This window comes from Chelonoidis abingdonii, chromosome 15, assembly GCF_003597395.2.
Source record: "Chelonoidis abingdonii isolate Lonesome George chromosome 15, CheloAbing_2.0, whole genome shotgun sequence".
Lineage (NCBI taxonomy): Eukaryota > Metazoa > Chordata > Testudines > Testudinidae > Chelonoidis > Chelonoidis abingdonii.
In genome coordinates, this window is record NC_133783.1 from 53,169,409 (window position 1) to 53,196,338 (window position 26,930).

Genomic DNA, 26,930 nt, shown 5'->3' on the forward strand with positions numbered 1-26,930 from the left:
CCAACAATGCTACAAACACCACAGACAGGCACAGCTGCATTGCAGAAAGGACAAGATTTGAATCCTGGAGATTTTGCCTCTGCCACGTCCAATGGGGGTCCAGTGTTGGGGCACCTCCCAGACATGAAAGCTTTTTCCTGCTTTTCTTTTTCTGCCAACAGGCTTGAAAATAGAAATTTATCTATACTAATTATATCTGGAACACGAACTACAACTAATACATGTGTAAGGAATGAACTGCTCAGTGCACAGAGATGCCTCAACCACAGGTAGTAACAAAGAACTGTCAATTATCTTGACCACTCCACATGCAGGGTGTAGCTGCAGACCCAACATACATTGCTATTCAAAAAAATTCCAATCCCCTATGCATGGGGGTGCATACACACCAGGAGTAGAATGCACGTGGACAATCACTCAAAAAAAAAACAAAAAACACTACTGTGCTTCACCAATGTAACAGATTACGCTTGTAACAAAATGAGTTATGACTTCTTTTTTTATGATTATTTCCTATTAATATCAAGCCAGATCAAGCATGGATGAACCTGAAAAATGAGTAATAACCAAGATCAACTCCCTACTGATAGATGTCATATAAGATCAAAAAAGATTTCTATTTAATAAAGTATTCTTATTAGAGAAAGTTGAATTAAGATTTTTTTGAAAAATTATGCAACAGTTTGCCTGAGCACCAGAAGTTTCCATAATTAAAATAATAGCTTTTCAAATTCTTGCGTAGCATTCAAATATTTCTGCCTCTGATGTCAACACTAGACTATATTTCATGCCACTAATGTCTATCCAGAAGTACTGGAAAACTTCCATTTTCATCAAAAACAATGAGGAGTCCTTGTGGCACCTTAGAGACTAACAAATTTATTTGAACATAAACTTTTTTGGGCGAGAACCCACTTCATCAGATGCATGAAGTGAAAAATACAGGAGCAGGTATAAATACATGAAAGGATAGGGGTTGGATTACCAAGTGTGAGGTCAGTCTAACGAGATAACTCAATTAACAGCAGGATACCAAGGGAGGAAAAATAACCTTTGAAGTGGTAAGAGAGTAGCCCATTACAGACAGTTGACAAGACGGTGTGAGTAACAGTAGGGAGAAAATAGTACTGGGGAAATTAAGTTACCATTTTCATGCAGATGATAAAAGCAGCTACTAACTCTCACAGCACAACTTGGACCTTTTCACCAGGACTCTCAATTGTATCTATAGAAAGACAGATCACATGGCTCTCTGCAATTTTATGGCATTATCTGCAATTTTATGGCATTATTTTAAACAACATGACCTGCCATTGTCACTATTGGACATTCATTTTATACATTTAAGGCCAAAAAGGGTTACATGGTGTATCTGTCTCTATGTGCAGGTATGTAATGTTACAGATACACAAAGTCTCCAAACTCAGATTAGTTTTGAGACCACATAATATAATTATCCTTTATAGGCCATAGGAATTATTTTAGTGAAACAGTAACTTTCTATCTCTAAGAATATTTTATACAACTTTTGCTTATGTTGGCAGGAGGGTGGGAGGGAGGGAAGAGTAAGTAAGTTTTATAATATTTTTCCAATTTAATTTTTACATACAAAAAAGTGTAGGGCAGGATTTTTTTGAAAAATGGCTTATAATATTAGGTACCCACATTTTTGAATTCCCAATCTGAGACACTGAATTTTCAGAATGTGGGCGCATAGTTCAGGTTGGAAATCTTGGCCGTAAATTACACACATATATTAACAGTACTGGTGAATATTTATATTGTGGTAGCACCCAAAGGCCCCAGCAGGATTAGGTGCTGTGCAAAAGAGACAATCTCTGGTCTGTATCTTCAATTCCAAAGCATTTTACAAATAAGATATGCAGTGGGAACTCATCAATTATTACATAATGCACACCAATTCCACACAACACTTTAGGACAGGAAGTGAGGGAGAACATGATATCCAATTAAAACTGCAGGTTGAATGTAGGATGGTATAATTTAATAACCGCAGCTGAATTTCGCCAAGACTCTCCAGTTAATGTTCCATGAGATGTTTAGTGACTACATCTAGTCAGGTCCTCATTGTATTAGAAGCAACAGTAGTAAAACTTTCATATTACAATAGTTTCCAAAGGCTGCATTTCTAGTACTCATCCAAAAAAACACCACCTATAGGAAATATGTGCTCCCTAAAAGCATGTGCTTACTCAAATTAAGTAATATATATTCAGGTTCTTGAGACTCAAGTGAAAATTTTAGAAATCAATAGACAAAAGATGCAAAGATTATAAAAGTGAGTTTGTGACCAAAAAAAAATATCACAACACGCATTTCAATTTGATTTTTCGGAGAGCTTTAGGACCTTACAAAATACTCACTAACCTTGCAGGACACAAGTTCATTAGAGTAGAGGAGTCAAATATATCTTTACATATTCCATAACTGTACACACACACGCTGGCTTTTTCCTTTACCCAGGAGTGCTCAACCGCACCCCGACCCAGGCCCTGCCCCCATTCCACTCCGTCTCCCAAGCCCCTACCTCCACCCCACCTCTTCCCAGCCCCACCCTACCCCAGTGCCATGGTCAGTGATGGAGTCAAGAATGGTATTCACTTCTGGACATTGTTGGGGTAGAACCAACAGTTCAGCATGAAGAGGACTCAAAGCAGAATAAGGATCCTCCTGCTCATCAGGTGTTTCACTGGAGAGCAAACTGACTTGAGCTAAAGTTGTAATGGCCATAGGTGAAGTCTAGAACATAAGAATTGCCATACTGATGCAGACCAGTGGTCCATCTAGCCCAGTATTCTGTCTTCCGACAGTGGCCAATGCAGGATGTTTCTGAGGGAATCAACAGAACAGGCAATCACTGAGTGATCCATCCCCTATTGTCCACCCCCAGCTTCTGTCAAACAGAGACTAGGGACACTCACAGCATGGGGTAGCAACACTGATGACTAATAGCCATCAATGGATCTATTCTCCATGAACTTATCTAGTTCTTTTTTGAAGTCTGTTATAGTTTTGGCCTTCACAACATCCCCTGGCAAGGAGTTCCACAAGTTGACTGGGCATCATGTGAAGTAATACTTCCTTTTGTTTGTTTTAAACCTGCTGCCTATTAATTCCATTGGATGACCACTGGTTCTTGTGTTATGTGAAGGAGTAAATAAACACTGCCTTATGAGCTGTTCCATACCCCTAATAATTTTTGTTGCCCTACTTTTTACCTATTTCCAATTCTAATATACACCTCTACCCCAATATAACTCTGTCCTCTGGAGCCAAAAAAATCTTACTGCATTATAGGTGAAACTGTGTTATATCAACCTTAGAATCATAGACTATTAGGGTTTGAAGGGACCTCAGGAGGTCATCTAGTCCAACCCCCTGCTCAAAGCAGGACCAATCCCCAAATCTGTAAATGGCCCCCCTCAAGGATTGAACTCACACCCTGGGTTTAGCAGGCCAGTGCTCAAACCACTGAACTATCCCCCCTACCTTTGCTTTGATCTGGTGGAGTGCGCAGCCCCCATCTCCTCCTGAGTGGTGCTTTACTGTGTTATATCCAAATTTATGTTATATCGGATCGTGTTATATCAGGGTAGAGGTGTATCTTTTTTTAGATGAAGCAACCAGATCTGCCCATGGTATTCAAGGTGTGGGCATACCATGGATTGACATAGAAGTATTATGGTATTTTTTGTCTTCTTATCTATCCCTTAACACAATTAATTTTATCAAGGGAATGAACGAAAGACATAATATGGAAAAAACAGGTCAAAGAATATTTAGATAAATTAAATGTATTCAAGTTGACAAGGCCTAATGAAAGTCACCACAGAGTACTTAAGGAATTAGCTGAAGCAATCTCAGAACCATTAGCAATTATCTCTGAGAACTCATGGAGCATGGGTGAGGTCTCAGAGGGCTTGAGAAGGACAAATATAATACCTATCTTTAAAAAGGGGAACACAAGTAATTTTAGACCACTCAGCCTAACTTCCATACCCCAAAAGATATATTAAACAAACAGTTTGTAAGCACATAGAGGATAATAGGGTGATAAACAGTAGCCAACATGAATTTGTTAAGAAAAAAATCATGCCAAACCAACCTTATTTCCTTCTTTAACAAAGTTGCTGGCCTAGTGAGCATGAAAAGCAGTAGACATGATATATCTTGATTTTTATTAATGCTTTTGACACAGTCCCAAGTAACATTTTTATAAGCAAACCAGGGAAAGTGGTCTAGATGAAATTGCTTTAAAGGTTATGCACAACTTGTTGAAACACCATACTCAAGTTATCAGTGGTTCTCTATCTAACTGTGAGGTTATAAGAAGTGGGGTTCTGCAAGAGACTGTCCTAGGTCTGGTACTTTTCAATATTTTCATTAACTACTTGGATGATAAAATGGAGAGTATGTTTATAAAATGTTCAGATGACACCAAGCTGAGAACTTAAGAAATCAGGATTAGAATTCAAAAGTATTCCTTTAAGATACAATTTAACATGAGAATTTATTTAACCTAAGAAAAATTTGCTAGAAAAGGATGTAAAGTGAAGCATGTTGTTCTTCAGAATTTCTCTCATCTTTGTTTATGTCTAATATGACATAAAGGTCATGGCATTTACTTCATATCAACAAGGAAATAGTAATTTGGAACTAATTCCTGCTGTTCTGAGGAAAAATTCCAGTATTTAATGAGCTTACAACTTTTGCATATTTGTATGAATTGATGATTACTCTTTTCCATTTCCTCTAATTTGTAGAGTAACCAATATCTTCTCTTTGAAAACTTGTTTATTTTGTTAGCCTAATAAACCTTAGCATATAAACAAAAATTCAGAGATCATTTTGTCTGAGCTATAGCAAACTGCTCCCTAATGACCTGATTTACTATATTTACTTGAAACATCATCTTAAATCTTATTTGACACCAAAACCCATGAAATAGGTAGGCTGCTTTTAAGGGTTTTTTTCTTTGCTTGATTTAAAGAATACATATGTAGTTCTCTATCTTCACTACACACACAAACCTTTATCTGTTTGGCTCCCTTCCTTCTTTAGCTCAACAGGATTTAGTTTTTTGTTTCTGTTTTTGTTTTTTTTTAAGATGGAAGCCTACCAGCAGCTATTGCTCCTTTTTAAAGCTAAGATCTTGGAGGAACCATTATGATGGGTCTTTTAAACTCTAACAGTGGAATCTTGAAGGGATTAGAGAGATGGAAGGTGTTTCCACACTCTGAAGGAATTTATAAATTTTGTGTTATGTATTCATTCTGAACCTGATGTGGAAATGGTGCTGAAATTACTGCAGAGCTATGGGTCTTGAATATTGTAAAGCAAGCTATAAAATTCTATATTTTTATGCATGATAAAGAATTTATAAGTGGCACCTATTACAATAGATGCTGATCTTTTTCCAGTTGTCTCTGTTATAAATGAATGATTGCTAATGTGTTTTTTCCTCTTAATACAAAAATATCAAATGAAGCAGATCCATATTCTTACTTTCAGATGTGACTCTACTGCATCCGTTAATCCTAAAAGCTTTTGTTTCATATGAAAGAAATATTTCTAAAGCCTTTAAAAGTCAAACTCAAGTATAGATATTTCAGATTAAGGGATGCTTCTCACCTTACAGCTACTCTGACTACATTTGTGAACTCTGCAACACTGTGTCTAATAAAGACAAGTCATCTCAAATGAAATCTCACCCCCTAAATCATCCTGATTGGAGTCAGAGAAAAAGGCAGACAAAAGAAAAGCAAGCAAACTCTCACAGAGGTTTTGTGACAGCTGATACACATTTAGTGTCACTTAAAGAGAATAAATAGAACTGGACAGGCAGATAGGAATGAAAGAGAAATTATTAAAAAAAACTGTGGCACAACATAAATCACTGTATCATTGCATTAGAAGTTTCTGATAAGTAAATGACCATTTAACCCCAGATATCTCTTTAAAGTGAATGCATTTGTCTACCTTTGTTATATGCCACATGTGGATTATCTCAAATTTATATAACTGCAATGGCTCAGGACATAATTCATTTAAATAAAAATATTCTTGGAAGAATGTCACCTTGCAGAAGTTTTTAGCTTTGAAATCTAGTAAAAGTATGCATTCCCAAGAAATAAAACAGACATTTCTCATCTGCACTTCAAGCCAGCCAGCAAATTGTCAAATCAACAGTCTGTCACAGGCAGTTTTCTTAGATTTTTTATCGTTGCATGCAGTGCTGTTGTAGCTGTGTTGGTTCCAGGATATTAGAGAGACAAGGTGGGTGAGGTAATATCTTTTATTGGACCAACTTCTGTTGGTGAGGGAGGATGGCTACTGCCTCTCAGAGAGGTGGAATAACTATGACGACAAGAGAGGGCTCTCACATTGGCGTAAAGCATCTTCATGCACTGATGCAGTGGTTCAAGTATAGACATGCCCTCACTCACTTTGTCTTTTGTCTTAGATTTTAGGTAATTCTATGTGCAATTTTAATAGCAAACAAGAAAAAAGTCAAGTAAATAATTCAAGGAGTCATTTCTGTGGACCTATTCTTGATTTTGTAACTCTAGTTTTCTACAAATTTAACATTATTGTTTGTCAAAAAAGTGGTAAGATATAATATGTCTCAAGGCTGCAGTGGGTACAAATCAAGAGACACGTTTTAAACATAGGGAATGCGTTCCTTTCCTTAGCAAATAAGAGAAAAGCACAGGTGTGTCTTAAGGGAAAATAAATCAGCTTACACTGTTCACATCCTACATTTTGCTGAAAAATAAAACTAGCAACATGACCAATATTTGCATATCTTTTTCAAGAACATAGTATAAAATGATACTTTAATTTAAAATATATATTACATTAAATTCTTGCATTTAGAACTAATACAACACAAACATTTGCAAAGGGCAAGATTACATTGCCATTTCCTTGGTAGGAATCTTAATTCATTTGCAGCATAATGACCTTGCAAATCAGCTATTAGCTTGATATAAAATTTTAATTATTATTCATAATTGTCTTTTTTCACCCTGTCTATAAAACATAAGCTACTATAAAACTAACTTTGTTTTCTAGCCAAGAGCATGTAGGGTATAAAACCCACAGACTATGTATAAAACTGTAAATCTTTCGTTTGTTTATAAGAAATGATTTATCTATTTGGAATCTCAATACTGTTCTGATGTTGTAATTTTTCAAAAATAAATACTTTTTTTTTTTAAACATACATTCCAGGAAGATAAAAACAAGAATGGCTACAGTGGGTCAGACCAATGGTCCATCTAGCCTAGTATCCTGTCATCCGACAGGGACCAGTGCCAGATGCTTCAGAGGGAGTGATCAGAACACGGCATTTTACCAAGAGATCCACCCCCCTGGTCCAGTCCCAGCTTCTAGCAGTCAGAGGTCTAAGAACACCCATAGCATTCATTTGTGTCCCTGACCAACCTGACTAATACCCATTGATAGACCTATCTTCAAAGAATTTATTTAATTCTTTTTTTTTAATCCAGTTAAAGTTTTCACCTTCACAACATCCCCTGAAAATGAATTCCACAGGCTGACAGTGCATTGTGTGAAGAAGTAACTCCTTATGCTTGTTTTAAACCTGCTGTCCATTAATTTCATTGGGTGATCCCTGGTTCTTGTGTTATGTGAAGGACTAAATAACATTTCTTATTCACTTTCTCCACACCAGTCAAGATGTTACAGACCTCTATCATATCAACTCTTAGTCATCTCTTTTCCAAGCTGAAAAGTCCAAGTCTTTTTAATCTCTTTTCACATGGAAGCTGTCCATATGCCTAATAATTTTTATTGTCCTTCTCTGCACTTTTTCCAATTCTAATATATCTATTTTAAGACAGGGCGACCAGAACTGCATGCAGTACTCAAGGTACTATGGATTTATGATATTTTTTTGTTTTCTTATCTATCCTCCTAACATTGTTAGCTTTTTTGACTGCCACTGCACACTGAGCAGATGTTTTCAGAGAACTATCCACAATGACTCCAAGATCTTGTGTGATTTTTGTATGTATAGTTGGGGTTATGTTTTGCAAAGTACTGGTACTTATCAACATTGAATTTAATCTGCCATTTTGTTACTCAGTCAACCAGTTTTGTGAGATTCCTTTGTAAATCTTCAGTCAGCTTTGGATTTATTTTGAGTAATTTTGTATTGTCTGAAAACTTTGCCACCTCGCTATTTACCCATTATTTCAGGTTTCAGAGTAGCAGCCATGTTAGTCTGTATCCGCAAAAAGAACAGGAGTACTTGTGGCACCTTAGAGACTAACAAATTCATTTCAGCATGAGCTTTCGTGAGCTGCAGCTAACTTCTTCAGATTATTCCAGATCATTTATGAATATGTTGAACAGCACTGGTTCTACTACAGATTCTTGGGGGGATCCACTTTTTCTCTCCACTGTGAAAACTGACCATTTATTCCTACCATTGTTTCCTATCTTGTAACCAATTACTTATCCCATGACTGCATACTCTGCTTAAGAGCCTTTGGTGAGAAAACTCGTAAAAGTCTTTCTGAAAGTCCAACTACACTATAACCATTGGATCACTCTTGTCCATATGTTTCTTGATCCCCCTTAAAAAATATTAATAGATTGGAGAGGCATGCTTTACATTTACAAAGGCCATGCTGACTCTTCCGCAACAAACTGTGTTTATTTATATTACTGATAATTATATTCTTTACTATAGCTTCAACCAATTTGCCTGGTATTGAAATCTGCTTACCAGGCTGTAATTGGCAGGATCACCTCTGGGGCTTTTTTAAAAAATTGGTGTCACGTTAGCTATCCAGCAGTCATCTGATAAGAGTAATGGGTTAAATACCATAGTTAGTAGTTCTGCCAGGTCCTTCAGAACTCTTGGGTGAATACCATCTGGTCCTGGTGACTTCTTATTGTTTATCAATTTGTTCTGAAACCTCCTCTACTGATGCTTCAATCTAGGACAGTTCCTCAGATTTGTCACCTAAAAGAAATGGCTCAAAATGTGGGATTCCCCCTCATATCCTCTGCGGTGAAGACTAATGCAAATTCCTTCAGTTTCTCTGCAACAGCCTGTCTTCCTTGAGAGATACTTCAGCACCTCTATCATCCAGAGGCCCCACTGATTATTTGGCAGGCTTCCTGCTTCTGATGTTAAAAAAAAAATAGTTTTTCTAGCTTTTGCTAATTAATTTTCAAATTCTTTGTTGACCTCATTAACTATACTTTTGCACTTAACTCGCTAGAATTTGTGCCCGTTTCTATCTTCCTCAGTAGGATTTGACATCTAATTTTTAAGAGATGATGTTTTGTCTCTAACCTCCTCTTTTACACTATTGTTTAGCCATGGCGGCATTTTTTTGGTCCTTTTACTGTTTTTATTTTATTTGGGTATACACATAGCTTGAGCTTCTATTATGGTGTTTTAAAAAAATGTTCCATCCACCTTGCAGGGATTTAACTCTTGTGACCATTAATTTTAATTTCTGTTTAACTAGCCTTTTCATTTTGTGTCATTCCTATTTCTTCTACTGTGCTGGGTTTCTTTGGTGTTCTCCTCCTACAAGGATCTTAAATTTAATTATATTATAGTCCTTATTACTGAGCAGGTCGGCTACGTTCACCTCTTGGGCCAGATCCTGGGTGCCACTTATGACTAAATCAAGAATTCCCTCTCCCTTTGTGGGTTTCAAGACTAGCTGCTCCAAGAAGTAGTCACTAATGGTGTCTAGAAATGTAATCTCTGCATCCTGTCTGGAAGTAACATGTTCTCAGTCAATATGAGGATAATTGGCATCCCAACTATTACTGGGTTTTTTGTTTCTGTAGCCTCTCTTATCTCCCCAACTATTTCATAATCACTGTCACCATCCTGGTCAGGTGGTTCATGGTATATTCCTGTTATATGCTTATTATTCAACCATGGAATTTCTATCCATAGAGATTCTATGGTACTGTTTGATTCATTTAAGATTTTTACTATATTTGGTTCTCTGCTTCTTTTCACATATAATGGCACTCTCCTATCAGCACGACATACTCTGTCATATATATTTTGTACCTTAGTATTATTGTGTTCCATTGATTATCATTGTTCCACCAAGTTTCTGTGATGCCTATTACATCGATATCCTCATTTCATATCTGGCACTCCAGACTTTTTGCATTTGTATATAAGCACTTTAAAAAATTGTTAATATTTAGTTCTCTACTTTAATGTGATATAATTGAATAATAATATAAGAAAGGCCATACTGGGTCAGACCTAACATCCATCTAGCCCAATATCTTGTCTTCCAACAGTGGCCAATGCCAGAAGGAATGAACAGAACAAGAAATCATCAAGTGATCCATCCCGTCATCCATTCCCACAGAGCTCTTTTTCATTTGACTGTTTCTCTTCAGGTCATACCTGTATAAGCAGAGTCAGGATGAGCTGTACCCTGACATCTGGTGGTGAATTATGGGAAGTGTGGAAAGAATGTCCAAAATGTGAAATCTCAAATATTTGCATAGGCACGCCTACCCCATCCCAGACTGCCGAGCTGTGGGGCTGCTTTGTGACAGAAATGACTCAACCTCAGTTGGGTGGTACTTGCTAGACAAGGGACATGGGTTCCAAAACCCAGTGAATTGAGAAAGGCTGGGGACAGGTATCTGTGCCTGGTGGTGCAGTCTCCTTGTGGAGCCAGAAGCACCAGTCCCACTCTCTCCACTGTGGAATGTCAGAGTTGATTTTTTATTCCCTTAAGACTCTAGATACAGGTTGCTGAGCTGAACTCACTTTGGGCTAATGGTGCACTAGCACTGGGCTCCCCTACTATGTGCTGAGATCACTAAGAGCTGAAATCACAAAAGAGCTGAAATTACTGAGCTGGGAGCACTGAGTACTGTGCTAACTAGTGGGGGAGCCTGAAGCTATACTGTGGAACAGAGCAGCTGGCAGAGTGGAGCAGTTTATGAGGATGGCTGGAGCGGACCACAGGACAGCTGGTGGAGTGGAGCGGCTGGCAGAGCGGAGTAGCTGTGGGGCGTGTGGAGCAGCCCACAGAGCGAGCGGAGCCGAGCAGTTTGCAGGGACAACTGGAGCAGCTCACGAGGCAGCTGGTGGAGCGGAGCAGTTTGTGAGGACGACCGGAGGAGCAGAGTGGAGCGGCTGGTAAGGCGGAGCAGTTCGTGGAGAAGGCGGAAGCAGAACCCACGGAGAGGCAGGGCAGTTGGCCCTGGACCACGTAAGGTGCCCCTTTCACCCAGGCTGGGGGGAGGGACCTCTACAGATAGACTCTTGAATTCTGGGGTGGCATTGACCAGAGACTTTTGGGTTGTTGGACTTTGGAGTGATTGGACTTAAGACCCTAAGGGGAAAAGGACATTGCCAAATGTACTTGGGGGGGTGGTTATGGTTTGTGTTATAACTCTGTTTGTGGTGTTTCTCCAATGGGATGCCGCATTGATTCCTTCCTTTATTAAAAAGATTTTGCTACACTCAGACTCCGTGCTTGCGAGAGGGGAAGTATTGCCTCCTAGAGGCACCCAGGAGGGTGTGGTATGTAAGTGTCCCAGGTCACTGGGTGGGGGCTCGAGCCGGTTATGCATTGTGTTACTGAAACGGAACCCCTGGATACTGAACCCGGTCCTTGTTGCTGCCAATCAGAGGGGCAGAAGGGTTACACCTGTGCTTTATCAGCTTCTATCGTCTCCTCTTAACTAGGATGTAGCGTATTCCCTTTAATAAATACTCCCTTAAGAATGTGTCTGTCTGAACTGTGTGCTCCTCCACACTTGCTGGCTTTCCCCCAGCCCTTAGGTTATAGAGGAGTTAATAAAATTTTTAATTTTACATGTCAGGAAGCTGGTTCCTTTGAGGTTTAGGTGGATCCCATTCTTCCTGTACAGGCTCCGCCATTCCCAGTAGGTTCCCCAGTTCCTAATAAACCTAAAATCCTGCTCTCAAAACCATCATCTCACCATGCATAGAAATCCTGCAGTAATGCCTGTCAAACTGGCCCTGCATGCGGAACTGGAAGCATTTCAGAAAACGTTACCATGAAGGTCTTGGACTTTAATTTCTTTTCTAGCAGCCTAAATCTGGCCTCCATGACCTCTCTCCTACCTTTCCCTATTGTCATTGGTATCTACATGTACCATGACCACTGGCACCTCCCAAGCACTGCATGTAAGCCTGTCTAGATGTCTCGAGAGAACTGAAACCTTCACACCGAGCAGGCAATTCACAGTAAGGTTCTTCTGGTCATCACAAACACAACTATCTATATTTCTAACAACTGAATCCCCAACTATTATTACCCATCTCTTTCTAATAACTGGAATCCCCTCCCCCAGAGCAGTATCCTCGGTGCAAGAGGATACCATGACATCATCTGGAAGGAGGGTCCCAGCAATGGGATCACTTCCCTCTGCTCCAGCCTGTTGTTCTCCTTCCCAAAGACTTTCATCCTCCTCAACAGCACAGAGGCTGTCAAGGCTGGGGTTAGGACCACTCTGTTATGTTCCAGAAAGTCTTGTCTATGTAATTCTCTGTCTCCTTTAGCTCTTGCAATACAGCCATGCTGGTCTCAAGAGTCCATACTCTGCCTCTCAGGGTCATGAGTTTCTTGCACCGAATGCACATCACCTGCTTTGAACTTCTGCCTGCCCTCGCCCCGGCCTTGCAGGGTTTTTGTTTGTTCTTCGTGTTTTTTATTTTCCTTTGGGGGATTGTTGGTCTAAGTTTAGAGAACGTTTATTAGGTGCATCTGACTCTCATTCTCCTTCTCTAAAGTCTCAAGCAAAACTCCCCTTTTTGCTGCTCCTGCTCACTAGCTCCAGTGGTCCCTTACAAGCTGGCTTTTTAAAACCCCTTTCTCCCTAAATTAGCCATCCATGATACTGGTGGGCCTTTCAACAAAACAATCAACTGTTACACTGAACAGCCAAAAATCCACAGCTGACCATACACAAAATGGTAACTCATTCCCACACCTAACTGCATTGTACAGCAATTAACAAATTAACACAAAACCCTTCCCTCCTTCATTCCATTTCCTGCCCCAGGTGGTCACAAAAAAAGGAGACCTTGCAGCATGTATAAACCCCAACAGATCAGAATCGGCCCTCTTCCCACAAAATCATCTGCTGGCAGCTCCTTCTCTTCTAAATCTAATGAGCTCTAGCTCAGGAACCTTTGTAAATCACAACTTCAGCAATTTGGAGAGAGAGAAAAAGTTGTAGCCTGGACATTTAGGGTTTAAAGGTCAAAATAAACCAGCACTTTGAAGTCAAGTTACCTGAATTGTATACTTCTGTATTTCATCCAGAACAAATTCCACTTCTTTTGAGGTTGTTAATGAGGCAAGATTCCCACTCAAACTGTAGCAGTATAGTTTGGCATTGTCATAGCTTTCACGACTAGAATTTATGCGAAGGCAGGCATCGCCAATGTGACTCCATCCTTCCCCACACAGATGAGCTAGTACAGAAATCACATTAAGCTACAAATGTATAAGTTGTTTTAAAAAAAGCAGAAAAACATGCAAATGTACATCTAGAAGGTTTAGTTGTTGTTTTTTTCAAGTCATGGTCCAATATATACCGTTACTCAGTTTCATCATAATCTATAAATGTAATATTATTAAACAACCTAAAAAATCAAGTTTTATATTACTTTGAATGTCAATGTAGTAAAAGTGCCAATTAACAATAAAAAAATTCAACATATATAGTGTTGCAGTAAGTTATATTCTGAGTTACAGTCTAATAGCATTGCTAGTATAATCTTTCTGATATTTATAAAGACTTAAATGTAAATAAGCATTCAAGGCTATATTACGCAAATAATATATACAGGTTTGACATTTTGGTGCCATGGCAATAGTTGTCTCAGAAAAATGAGTAGATTAGAGTTTATCTAAATCTCTTTTTAGAAATATGAAGACAAATTTATTAGAACCAAGAGATCACAAACATGTGTCTTCTTTCTTTTGTCCTTTTTATAATCTTAAAATAATAATCACCCTATAACAGCATGGTGGCTAGACACACAATACTAAATGTCAGTAAAACAAATTTCTGGTATTTTAAATGTTTTAGGGAAAGATACATTTTTAATCTTATCATTAATATATGTTTAGCACTAGTCACGTGCACATTATTGTTAAAAGTTGAGCAACTAATTGATAGCAGTTAATGTAATCTATTAAACTACCATCTTTAAAGATTGTTTACATGCACTTTATGGTTGTCTAAAACTTATTTTAAATTATTCACTGAGCAATTTCTGCAAATAACTTGTTTGGTGGATTGTTTAGAAGCAGTTTGTCAGAAGAACCTGGTATCAAAGGCAAGTTTGTTTTTGTTAGCTCTGATCAGACACACAAATCACATTTGTATTGTTTATATTCCCTGATTGGATGTGCCTGGTGTATCTAATCTTTTTCACAGTAAGAATATTTGGGTTTCAGAAAGTCAAAATTTGCTTTCTGGGAATGTTTCATATTAGCATCTTAAAATGAACTGTTATCATGAACATTCCTGCCAGTGAACTCAGTCACTAGATTATCCTTAAAAAGGAGATCATAAAGGGCAGTGAGCACAAGCAAGACAAAGTCATTTTTTCTAGTTGAGTAAATATTCATGGAAATTAATTTGGGAGATTCACCCAGCTCTCAAAACAATTAAAAAGCAAATTTCAAATTTCAAAGCTTTTACCTGGTAAAGCCTGGCATTCTTGCTGCCGCTGATCCCACTGGCAGTTCAGGTTTAGTGAGCAACTTTTACAGCTGGTCAATTTATTACAGATCTGTTCATTTCTCACATGACATTTGGTGTAGTTTTTGACTGACTATAAAAAACAAAACAGAAACAGAGTACACCTTTTGTTAAACTGCTCATAGATCAGAAACCAGGAGTAAAGTGCACAAGGCTCCCACCAATCCAGTTATTTGTGAGTTAGACAGGAAAACGAATTGATCGATTCTAAAAAAGTGGGAAAGGATTCTGGCATCACTGACTGGAGCAGAAAAAAAAAAATAAAGGACCTCATATATGTCAAGAATTCCAGTAATTTCATTTTAGATTTTTAAAAAGCTACTTGTATTTAAGATATGAAGAATAAAATTTAAAGAACCTGAAGACTACCATTTTGGCAGGAACAAAAGAATTCCCTCTGCACTTCAGTGAATGAGCAACACAGTAAACTCTGAAGGCAATTTTTAGCTAAAATGCTTCGATGACTGAAGTACTGCTCTCTAAGTAAGGCATTTATCTTTTCCTGTTTGGGGCTTTTAGACCAAGATGCAAGTATTGATACCTTATTTAATAAATCACACAGAAAAGTGTCATTAACATACACTTAAGACTGCCTCAGTTCATTTCATGTCAACATAATCAATATAAATAAAGGAATTCACAACTTAAGACAACATTATCATCACAAAACCCAAACACACACAAACTCCTCAAGTCCACAACAAATTCCTTTTCAAGTCCAACACAACTGGCCACAATGTGCACATATGCAATTCTTCGGATTCAGATTCAAAAGACAACGTAAACTCCAACCTAATCTAAACTAAGATATATTCCCTACAAACATAGGCATACTATTAAGCCCAGGTTGTAGGTGTTTGAAGTGGTGATATTCAGCTTGCAGTGACTATACGCATCAGAAGGACAAATTTCAAGCATTTAAAAATATCTGAAATATTCAAGAGGAAGAAGAAAAGCAAGATGTGACAGCATAAGTGAAGAGAACAAGAGGGAAAAGAAGGAAGATTTCCAATTCTTTAACCCCTCCCCTTTTTTCTTTACTGTATAACAACAAAAAGTATACAGTAGACGTAGATCAGAAAGCCAAATTCAAGGCCCAATTCAAGCATGAATCCCCACAATTCAAACTGACGGAGTTCAATTTTCCACTATGATATGGACTTTGAAAAATAAATCTCGCTCCCAATTCACTAGCATGTGGTGTGGTCTGCAGTTAGACCGCACTGGTGGTATGATCCTACAGTGATGGCCCAGAAAGACCTTCCAGTTTCATCTAAGGCAGGGATCTCAAATTCAAATCACCATGAGGGAAAAATTAGGACTAGTACATTGGCCCGAGGGGCCGCGTCACTGAAATCTTTTCATACAATGATACAAAAGTATAGACAAAAATGAAAAAAAGGAAGAGTAATATAGTATGCTATTAAAAGTCAATACATTAACTTTTTTAAAACTGAAATGTGCTAATTTTGACAATCATTTCATTTTTGGCCACTTAGCTGGCAGCATTTTGCATCAACCAGAGCATAAATATTAGGTTTGATATCCCGAGACGAAACCAGTCTCCGTGTTGCTTGCAAATTGTACCACATTCCATACAAAAAACTACACTAAGAGAATGTTAAGATTGCACAGTTAAGCACAAATGCCAAAATCAGGGTTGCACGCACAACTTTTTCTCTGCCAACCAGCAGCACACTTATGTCATTAGGTACCATCTCTACCATTCTCTGTTCCTCTCCCTAAACTCACCATCAAATTTCTTTACCCTTCTCAGTGACTAGGCAAAAGATTATTTTGACAGAAATGAGGCAAATACAGTGGTGCTGGAACAGTTTTTGGAGTGGGAGTGCTGAGCTGCACCCCTCTTACCCGCATCTGCAGCCCTCACTGCCCCCCTAGACCTGCAGCTGGGAGCAGGACTATGGCTCCGGAAGGGAGGGATACAAACAGCGGTAAGGCAGTGGAGGCTGGTGCCACAGCTAGGGGTGGGTGCAGAGCCTCAGGCATGGGGCCAGCCGCATAGACCCCAGGTCTGGCGACCGGGACCCTGGGGCCAGCAGCCAGGCAGAACCCTGGCACAGGGCCGGCAGCCGAGCAGGATCCTGGGATTAGCAGCGGAGCCCTGAGGGCTGGTGGCTGACAGTACCCCAGGCCAGCTGTAGAGCCCCCAAGCAGCAGTGGGGCTGGCAGTTGGGACCCTGGGCCACAAGGGCACGGGGCCAGCAGCCGGGAAGCTGGGCGCAAAACCTGGGGATGTTGCAGCACGCTCTGCAACCTATTTCCCGCGCCTATGGGCAAATACAGTTAACGCTAAGACTCACTGTTTCCACATTCCAGAAAGAGCATTGGTGAAGTAATATCTTTTACTAGACCAACTTCTGTTGGTGAAAGACAAGCTGTCAAGCTTACACAGAGCTCTTCTTCAGATCTGGGCATCTTTCCACATTTATAATACAAGGAGTATGCAGTAGTTAAAAATAAAGCATAACCAATTTAGCTAGGTACTGCATTTGTCAAATCCACTCCATCGCTAGGTTAGTACTGGCACAGAATTCCTAATCTATGTCTCATACGCATTTGTTGTCTTTTCACAACAAAATAATAGTACCATTATTAACAAAAGTCCCCACGCTCAGTTAAATGTAAAGACAGGCCTGCTGCAACAATATGGAAAAAAATTAATTACATCTTCCTGCAGTACTAGCTTTACTTTAGTACTCTATGTCATAAAACAGTTTATTCTCCAGTTCTACAGAAAGAGAATTGTAGGCATTGGGTACATCTACACAGGATAAAAGACCCATGGCACTGTCATAGCTGGCCCAGGTCAGCTGACTCTGGCTCGTGAGGCTTGGGCTGTGGGGATAAAAATTGCTGTATAAACATTCAGGCTCAGGCTGGAGTCCCTCCACTCTTGCAAGGTCTCAGTGCCCAGTGTGCAGCCTCAGCCTGAATGTCTTCACAGAAATTTTTCAGCCCCAGAGCCCAAGCTCCACAAGCCCAGGGCAGCCATGTATTTATCACTGTGTAGATGTACCCATTCAGACCCTCCCCATTAGCTCACCCTGCAACTGTTGGGAAGACATTTAGCTTCATTGTTTTTCAATTTACCTGCCTCTAAGATAGGTAAGTATTATACACATTTCCTCCCGAGAATGTTTTGAAGACTATTTAATGTTTGAAAATCACTTTAAAATCATCCACAGTGTGTATAACAGCACCATTAGCATTAGCAGAAACTGACAGTGCCACCAGTATTTGCATTTGGTTCATATTTACTTGGCTACAAATTAATTACACAAGCATGTGTGCAGTGTTGTAGCCGCATTGGTCCCAGGATATTAGGAGACATGATGGAATATCTTTTATTGGACCAGCTTCTGTTGGTGAAAGAGACACGCTTTAGAGCTGCACAGAGCTCTTCTTCAGGTCTAGGGAAGGAACTAAAGAGTGTCACAGTTTGTTCTGCATAAATAGTTAACATGTTCTATGAGATCATTCAAGGTGAGGTGGCCCATTAACACCTCTGCAGTCACACAACAAAAAAGGAGGGCTAGTGGGTTACAACAACTCCACAACCCACAGAATATCACCTCTGGGAGAAACCATGGCTCCAAAACCCACCACACAGACACCATACAACATCTCAACATCAATTTATCAAGTCTACTTCTAACTGTAACAGTGTTATCTCCAATGGACTGACCTTCTGCCCCACCACAGAACCTGATACCATACTAACACATAGAAAACTAGAAACTAGATGTCCCCCCCGCCCCCCAGTTTGCTCTTTCAAGTGCAGTCTGCACAGTTTCCTGTTATGCTATTACAAAGCCACAAGTAGCAGAAGCTCCCCAATGATGTTACATTCTTGCTTAAAGCTGTATTGCTCTATATTACCAATTGTATCCATGCTTATGAACATGTAATCAATTAATGTAAGGAATGAGTGAGACAGCGTGAGTCACAGCCAATGGAAAAGTAAAGAAGCAAATATCGCCTTTCATGGAACCATAGTATTATCTTGGTGAAGGTGGCCAGGACAGTTACCAAGAAGGAAATGTAACAGCACACTAAACTTGGGGCCGGACCAGAAGCAGTAGAGCCCTCCTGCGGATCCGAAGGAACTTCAGGGACTCTTGACACCCCACGGCCGATCTCTGGGCAGCTGTCGCCTGGCCCGCCTCAGTCATCTGCGAAATAGAAACTAACATCCATGCCTGCAGCCTGCCAGCACGCATGTGTTGTGTGTCTGAGTATAATTGTGCAAATAAGGGAAGCAATAAATCAACCCTCAGTGCTGCTCTAGTTCTCTCTCTGTTTGTGGTTATTTCTTCGCTGGTTCCAAGAACAAGTAACACTACCCACAACTACATCCCCACCAACAGTTATATGAAAAAAAGAATCATCTGCCTGGACATCCCGCCATGGGCTCATTATGTTGATTGCTTCAGGAAAAAAAAGTGAAATCCATAATCCTAAATATCAGATCAACCACAATCTCTCTACCACTGAGAGGACAGCTATACAGTCCCTGAAATTCAACTACCAGATAGCAATCAAACCAGTAAACAAAGAGGGTGCCATCATAGCCCTCAACCATGATAACTGCGTCAATGAGGCCAACTGACAACCCTACATCACCACCAATTATGAAGAATTCAAAGAATACCCCAAAACACAGTTCACCCAGGAATTTAAGGATATGATCAAAACCTTTTTTCAAACAACTCCAGGAGAACCTTTACTAATTCATCTCCCAGGAACCCACCCCAGGGACCTTCTACATACTTCCCAAGATACAGAAACAAGAGATCCCAGGCAGGCCAAACATTTTTTGGCCACAGCACTCTCACTGAAGAAATATCAGGACTCATAAAAAACCATCCTCCAACCACTCCTTGCACAAAGGGACAGTTTCCTCCAGGACACAACCAACTTCCTCCAGAGCTCCACAGCATAACCACCTTCCTCAGAACACCATCCTTGCCATCATGTATGTCACTTCCTCATGCACAAACATCTCTCAAAATGATGGCATCGCGACGCTGCCTGCCTCAAATATTCCACAAGATAATGGACAACACTCAGATCTCCACCCCAAACACATCAAACTCATCCATTTCATCCTCACCCATAATAATTTTACATTCAACAACAAACATTTTCTCCAAACCATGGGAACAAGTATAAGTACTAGGATGGCTCCCCAACATACCAACTTTTTCTTTGGCCAACGTGAAGAAGAATTTCAAGACAAATGTACCACAAAACCAATGATATACCTGTGATATGTTGACGATATTTTCATCCTTTGGACCGACGACCTAAATTCCCTCACAGATTTCCACCACAACTTCAACCACCATCCCACCCATCAAACTCTCTGTAGAACATTCCCACCCCAGCATTAACTTCACAAACACCATGATCAGCTTCAACAATAGAACCTATGGACAAAAACCCCACCCACAGATCCCTATGCTTACCTTCACAGGCATTAACAGTCCACTTCATATTGAATGGTTTCTTAGAATGTGTGTAAGAGACTTATGCTAAACAATCTGTTCCACCTTTAGTTAGCTGTGACACTCTGAGTACTTCACCAGACCTGAAGAGCTTTGTGTAGCTCAAAAGTTTCTCTCTCTCTCCAACAGAATTTGGTCCAATGAAATATATTACCTCATCCACCTTGTCTTTCTTACACAAGTATGTCAAATGACACAAACCTACTTTCAGCCTAAAGCAACATCAGAACCAAACTCCAAATTCTCCTTTTTAGCCACATGTAGTGTGTGTTGGCAAGGGTGACAAAGAAAAAGAACATGTGCTATTGTGGTAACATTAGATGGCAAATATGACAGCACACAAATACAACCAGAGAAGGTTAATAACACGGTAAAAAGTTTATACTAAAAAGAAAAACACTTGGAAAACAGGATTTAGTTATTTTTCTTCCTTTATTCATACCCTTAATCAGTGTGCTACCAGGATCCTGTACTAGGAATTCATTTTCCCCACCATCAGCAAAGACAACTTTTATACTATTAATACACTCTTTAAAAACCATCAAAACATTAAATTACAAGGTATTTTCATTGGTATTATGGGCTACTTTTTAACTAATACCTCCAATATGATAACAGGCTGCTGGGATGTCACAGATATATTAAGCAGCAAAGAAATTCAACTCATTAACTAAAATAGAAAGACAATCCCTTGGGATGGTTTACTCAGATAAAAGCCTAAGCTAAATAATCCATCAGCAGCAGGTAGTATAATTACAAACTTACCCTAAGGCCTTCAAAACACTCCAGGTTTGTAGATATCTAAAAATTTTGCATAAGTTTAGCCATTTGTCACACGTCGTTTTTTGATAAAAAGCAATTTTATATGTATCTTTCTGTAACACATACTGAGTGTGTCAGCTACATATATTATTTCTTCAGATTTCTAAAATGTAATTATAGGCTCCATCCCATAAATTAAAATCATCGTATAAGCAAAGAACTGCCCATAAATATATCCCTCTCCTCAACAGACTCAGAGAAGGCAGAAAAGAAAAAAACAGGCTTTGCCACACAATCAGGAGGTTAACAAATCTGGGTTCTGGCAGACCAGGAAGGAGAGCAAGTTCTAAACCCCAAGGACACTGCACAGAGCCAATAAGTACTTCTCATATACATTGAAGGAGCTCTGGCTCAAGCATTTCTGCTGTCCTCAACTGTGGGTAACCAGATGTCAAATCATTTAGGGCTTTATCGGTTAAAATGAACATACTGAATATCAATGTTGACAATGCAGCACTAGTTTAATGTGTTGTCAATGTGCAATTCTACTTAATAATCAAACTGTGGTATTCTATACTACCTTGGGCTTCTGAATGCCCCCCAAGTGTAGGCCCACATTACAGCAGGCTAATTGTTATACCAATAAAAACTAGCAGGATCTTAAAGGGGACAAGACATTTGTCACATTTATTGTAAATACCATAATAAAATAAAAGATAACAGCAAACAATGTTGTTTGGTTACTTATCTATGATATATATCATCTCCATTCACACAATCATTCCATACAAGTTCTGTGTAGATTATTAATAGTTACCAGCCTAAAGTTGGCTGTGACAGAATACGGGCCAAGGACTCATGTACACAAGATGGAGCCGTGAGGCCGGGTCAGGTGCACCTGATGTCCTGGAGGCTGGCGAACAGAACCATAGATCAAAGTCTCAGTCTTCAGAGTCCAGCTTTATAGGGAGTTTTCCCTAATGTTGTTCATGGGAGTTGCTTCATCGTGCCTGTTTGTTAAATTAATCAGCCAGGTGGGCGCTCCTTTGGCAGCAGAATTTCCAAAGTCTTTATTCACCCTTCTTTTTTACAGCTTTAGTTTGGAATCAAAGTCTATAGGTCTTGCTGTGTCCGCTGCTCTTGGGTTTGGACTGATCTACTCGGTCCAATTGCAGGCGGACTTTCAGCCGTTGAACCTTGGCTTATTCTTCCTTCTGTTGTTAGTTGTGTACCTTTTCTTTTTAGGTGGATGCTTTTTACTTTGTCACTGTTGTCTAGTCTATATCAGCTGCTGGTAGTTGAACCTTCACCTCATCAGGACAGGCGTGGGCTGGAGATTGATTTTATCATCCATACATGCCTCATTCACACATCTGAACTAACTAATAAGATTACAGCAGGGTTTGCAAAAATGAAGGTTGGAGGAAGCTTTTACAAAATGGAGTGAGCGTTTTAAAATGGGGTTTGAATTACAATATGGCAAACAGTGAACAGATACAGTTACAATGCAGGCAAGTGTAGTGAATGGTGAACAGAAGTTACATTAATAAGGTGAACAATTAAAAACAATTTCATTTATCAGTTCTACATAATTTCAAGGTGACAAAGGCACAGATAATTGTGGGAAAGTTTATATTGAGGGAAAAAGTTCACATTTGTCTTATCAGACTCAGATGGGGAAAAAATACCACTGTTTGCCACAGCTGCTACCTGGGCATCCAGGAGCAGCTCAGGATATATGACAGCACCTCCAAAATGCACATCTGTTTCACAAATGGCAGTCACATTCCCTCAACAAGGGGTGCTATATAAATTCCCCCCAATTCTTCTGGCTGCTTCTCTCAGCCCAACATCATCTCAGTCTTATCTGGACTGAGTCACTGCCAGCTAGTTCTCAAGCTCATTCTAGGCACCAGGTAATTAATTCTATTGCTCCAGTTGGGTAAGATGTGTTGAAGACAGAGCTGGGTGTCATCTGTATACAGAACACATTGCAGCCTATGTCTCCTGACTAACCGTCCAAGAAGCCCCACACAGACACTGAATAGTAATATAGATAAGATATATGCAGCACATTTATATGATTAAGATGAGTTTTTTGAATCTTTAATGATGTACTGGTATACAACAAAAACATGTTAAATGGGAGAGGCAACACTAAGATAATGCAGCAGGTTAGTGCAGCATTGGTGATATTAGTGTATCAACCGCCTGCTCATCATTAAGGAAAACAATCCACTTGTAAATTGCTAGGTACTAAAGCAGTGCAATTTCAATGAAATTTCAATTATATACAGAATGAGTTTCATTAATATTGGAGAGAACAACTATGTTTTAGGGGCTTGTTTGGTGCTCGTACTGGACCAGATGCCCATTAGTAAATAGACTATAAAAGGTACCTATTATTTTTCAGATCTACAGCAGAGGCTACTGTAAAACAAACATGGGAGAGCCAGATAAGTTGTTCTTGAAGCCTATATAGTTGCATGAGACACCGTTAAAACAAATGCTGCAAAGTGACAATGTCTACATGTACAGTATGCACACAGAAATTCCACAGAATCTTTAGTATCAATCTGCATACATATTGACAAAACTGCCTGAGAGACGCATTACAATGAATTTAAATTACAAGTAAGCACCATCTGTTCTCATACAGTGTCTCCCCTCCTCTGCTCCATATTCCTTGTTAACACATCATCACAATGTCAAAATCCCAAAACATTTAGGCTGTTTTAGAAAATGAATTCTTCTCATAGTAACATTACATGTTATACAAAGTTTTCTGAAGAATCAAGGGTATTTGTACCATTATTTTTTAATAGTATAGTCTATTGAACACAGATAACCCAAGGCTATTTAAGAATCTTTAAGAAGAAATTCAAACTCTAGTGACTATTTTATTGTAATGTACTCTATATTGCATTCCATTATTCCGAACCCTTATTTCCCTTAAATCCAATTCACACATTGCTTCCCTGAAAAATCTCATTAGCTCAGTGTAAATGTACATCCAATAGGTAATTCATATTAAACCTAGTAAGTTATAATCTGAGCTAACAAAACCAATGACATTCAGATTTATGACAGCACATCTGTTACTCAAGTTCACACACTGCTGTGGGACGTGTAATATTTATAGACTCATAGACTTTAAGGTCAGAAGGGACCATTATGATCATCTAGTCTGACCTCCTGCACAATGCAGGCCACAGAATCTTACCCATCCACTTCTATAACAAACCCCTAACCCATGTCTGAGTTACTGAAGTCCTCAAATCGTGGTTTGAAGACCTCAAGCTGCAGAGAATCCTCCAGCAAGTGACCCGTGCCCCATGCTGCAGAGGAGGTTGGAAAAACCTGCCAGGCCTCTGGTCCAATTCGCCTGGGAGAAAAAATCTTCCCGCACCCCAAATTGGCGATCGGTAAACCCCTGACTAAGCAGACTACACCGGCAAGCACCCAGGAAAGAATTCTCTGCAGTAACGCTTCAGATCCCCATCCCATCTGAACATCCCATCAGCAGACCACTGGGCATACTTAGCTGTTGATGGACACTCACCTCATGATCATTATAAGAATGCTTCACTATACTTATACGGACTACGATTATTCGTCCAGCGCCGGTCAAATACAGTGATGTCACATATACACATTTTAACTAACTCTTCCATCATCTCTACTTGTGTGCTGATATATTTATAAAGAGCAATCATATCCTCTCTCAACCTTCTTTTGGATAGGCTAAATAAGCCAAGCTCTTTGAGTCTTCTTTCATAAAACAGGTTTTCCATTCCTTGGATCATCCTAGTAGCCTGTCTCTGAACCTGTTCCAGTTTGAATTCATCCTTCTTAAACATGGGAGACCAGAATGCACAAGGGTATAAATAAACTGACATTTTCATCTCCTCACTTATGTCTGATTTAGTTTCATTGTTAGGTTCCAATCCTGCTATTGATACTTCTGTACCCACGTGTGTTATCCATTGCAAGATCAGGGCTCTAATTCTGTTTTATCTCAGAATTTCAGAAATTAACCATGGAAAAGGCCTATGAAATCACTTAGTTCATTCTCCTTTTACTGCAGGATTGTTCTGGATAATAATATATTCTTTGACAGATTTATCCAGTATATTTCTAAATTATTCAAAGCAATAGGATTTCCACCATTTCCCTTGGGTGACTACAGCATTCTTCAGTCTAATAAATCTCACTATTTGAGATTATTTCAGCTAAATTTCCCTTTCCTCAGATTGACAATTCTAAATCTATTTATATTTCCCCGAGCCATCTCAAATAAACAATATTTCCCCATCCTTGATGTTTAACTAGGTAGATGATTCTCTTTTCCTTCAGTTCACAGTTAAGGTGTTATTTCAAGCAAGGGTTACACTTACCATTAAAGCAAGCACTAGTTATCCCTGTCCCCCAACTTGATATACTGATGTTTATCATCACCTTTTCTTCATGGTCTCCATTAATCTTCAGTCCACTTGAGGGTGCTCAAATCCAAGAGCATTTTAATTTATTTTGTGCTTTACTGAAGTCTGTTAGCTCAACCTTTAAGGAATGTCCCAGCCATTTATCCTCCTATCTCTGACTCAACCTGACTCCCTGTGCCATGAGATGTCTGTGGAGATGGTGCAGAGGTGGTTTCGTACCAGAAGCAGACACCCCATTTGTGCCAATGACATTCACCGGGAGGGCCATGTAAAACATCAAGTGAGTTTCTTTCCTGTGGGGTCCCGCTGGGATCAGTTCTTGGCCCTATGCTATAAATGACTTGGAAGAAAAATATAAAATCATCACTGATAAAGTTTACAGATGACAAAAAATTCGGGGAGTGATAAAGAATGAAGAGGACAAGTCACTGATTCAGAGTGATCTAAATTGCTTGATATAGAGGGTGCAAGCAAACAAAATGCATTTTAATACAGCTAAATATATGTATATAAATCAGGGAACTAAGAATGAAGACCACACTTACAGGAGGGGGAAACTCTTTCCTGGGAAGGAGTGAATCTCAAGAAGAGTTGGGGGAAGTGGTGGATAATCAGATGAACTTGAGTTCCCAATGTGATGCTGTGGCCAAGATTGTTTGTGTGACCTTTGAATGAATAAAGTGGGGGACTCTCAAATATGAGTAGAGGTTATTTTACCTGTTTATTTGACACTGGTGTGGACTGCTGCTAGAACACTGTGTCCAGTTCTGGTGCTCAGAATTCAAGAAGGATGTTGATAAATTGAAGAGAGCTCAGAGAAGAGCCATAAGAATGATTACAGAATTAGAAAACATGACTTATAGTAATAAATTAAAGGAGCTAGGAGCTCAATCTACTTATCTTAACAAATATAAGGTTAACGAGACTTGACTACAGTCTATAAGTATCCACATGGAGAACAAATATTTAATGATGGGGCTTTCAACCTAGCAGAGAAAGGTATAACAAAATCCAATGGCTAGAAGTTGAAGCTAAACAAATTCAGACTAGAAATAAGACAAATTTTTAATGGTAAGAGTAATTAATCATCGGAACAATTTACCAAGGGTCATGGTGAATTCTCCATCACTGACAACTTTTAAATCAAGATTGGACTTTTTTCTAAAATATATGCTAGAGCAGAGGTGGGCAAACTATGGCCTGCAGGCCACATCTGGTCCATGGGACCGTCCTGCCCAGCCCCCGAGCTCCTGGACCGGAAGACTAGCCCCCAGCCCCTCCTCTGCTGTCCCCTCTTCCCCGCAGCCTCGTCTTGCCCCACCGCCGGCGCAATGCCCTGGGCGGTGGGGTTGTGAGCTCCTGGGACAGTGCAGCTGCAGAGCCCGGCCTGACCCGG

The 26,930-nt window shown here is 39.5% G+C and overlaps 1 protein-coding gene across 2 annotated transcripts in view; it reads right to left on the reverse strand.

The window, feature by feature from the left end:
* ATRNL1 (attractin like 1) overlaps positions 1-26,930 on the reverse strand; it is a 1,085,315-nt gene that overhangs the window by 768,679 nt on the left and 289,706 nt on the right. For both annotated transcript variants that reach the window (XM_075072516.1, XM_075072517.1), the window contains exons 14-15: positions 14,740-14,872; positions 13,320-13,501 (exon numbers count right to left, since the gene is read on the reverse strand). In XM_075072516.1, the coding sequence (XP_074928617.1) occupies positions 13,320-13,501; positions 14,740-14,872 (315 nt within the window). The remainder of the gene's footprint in view (positions 1-13,319; positions 13,502-14,739; positions 14,873-26,930) is intronic.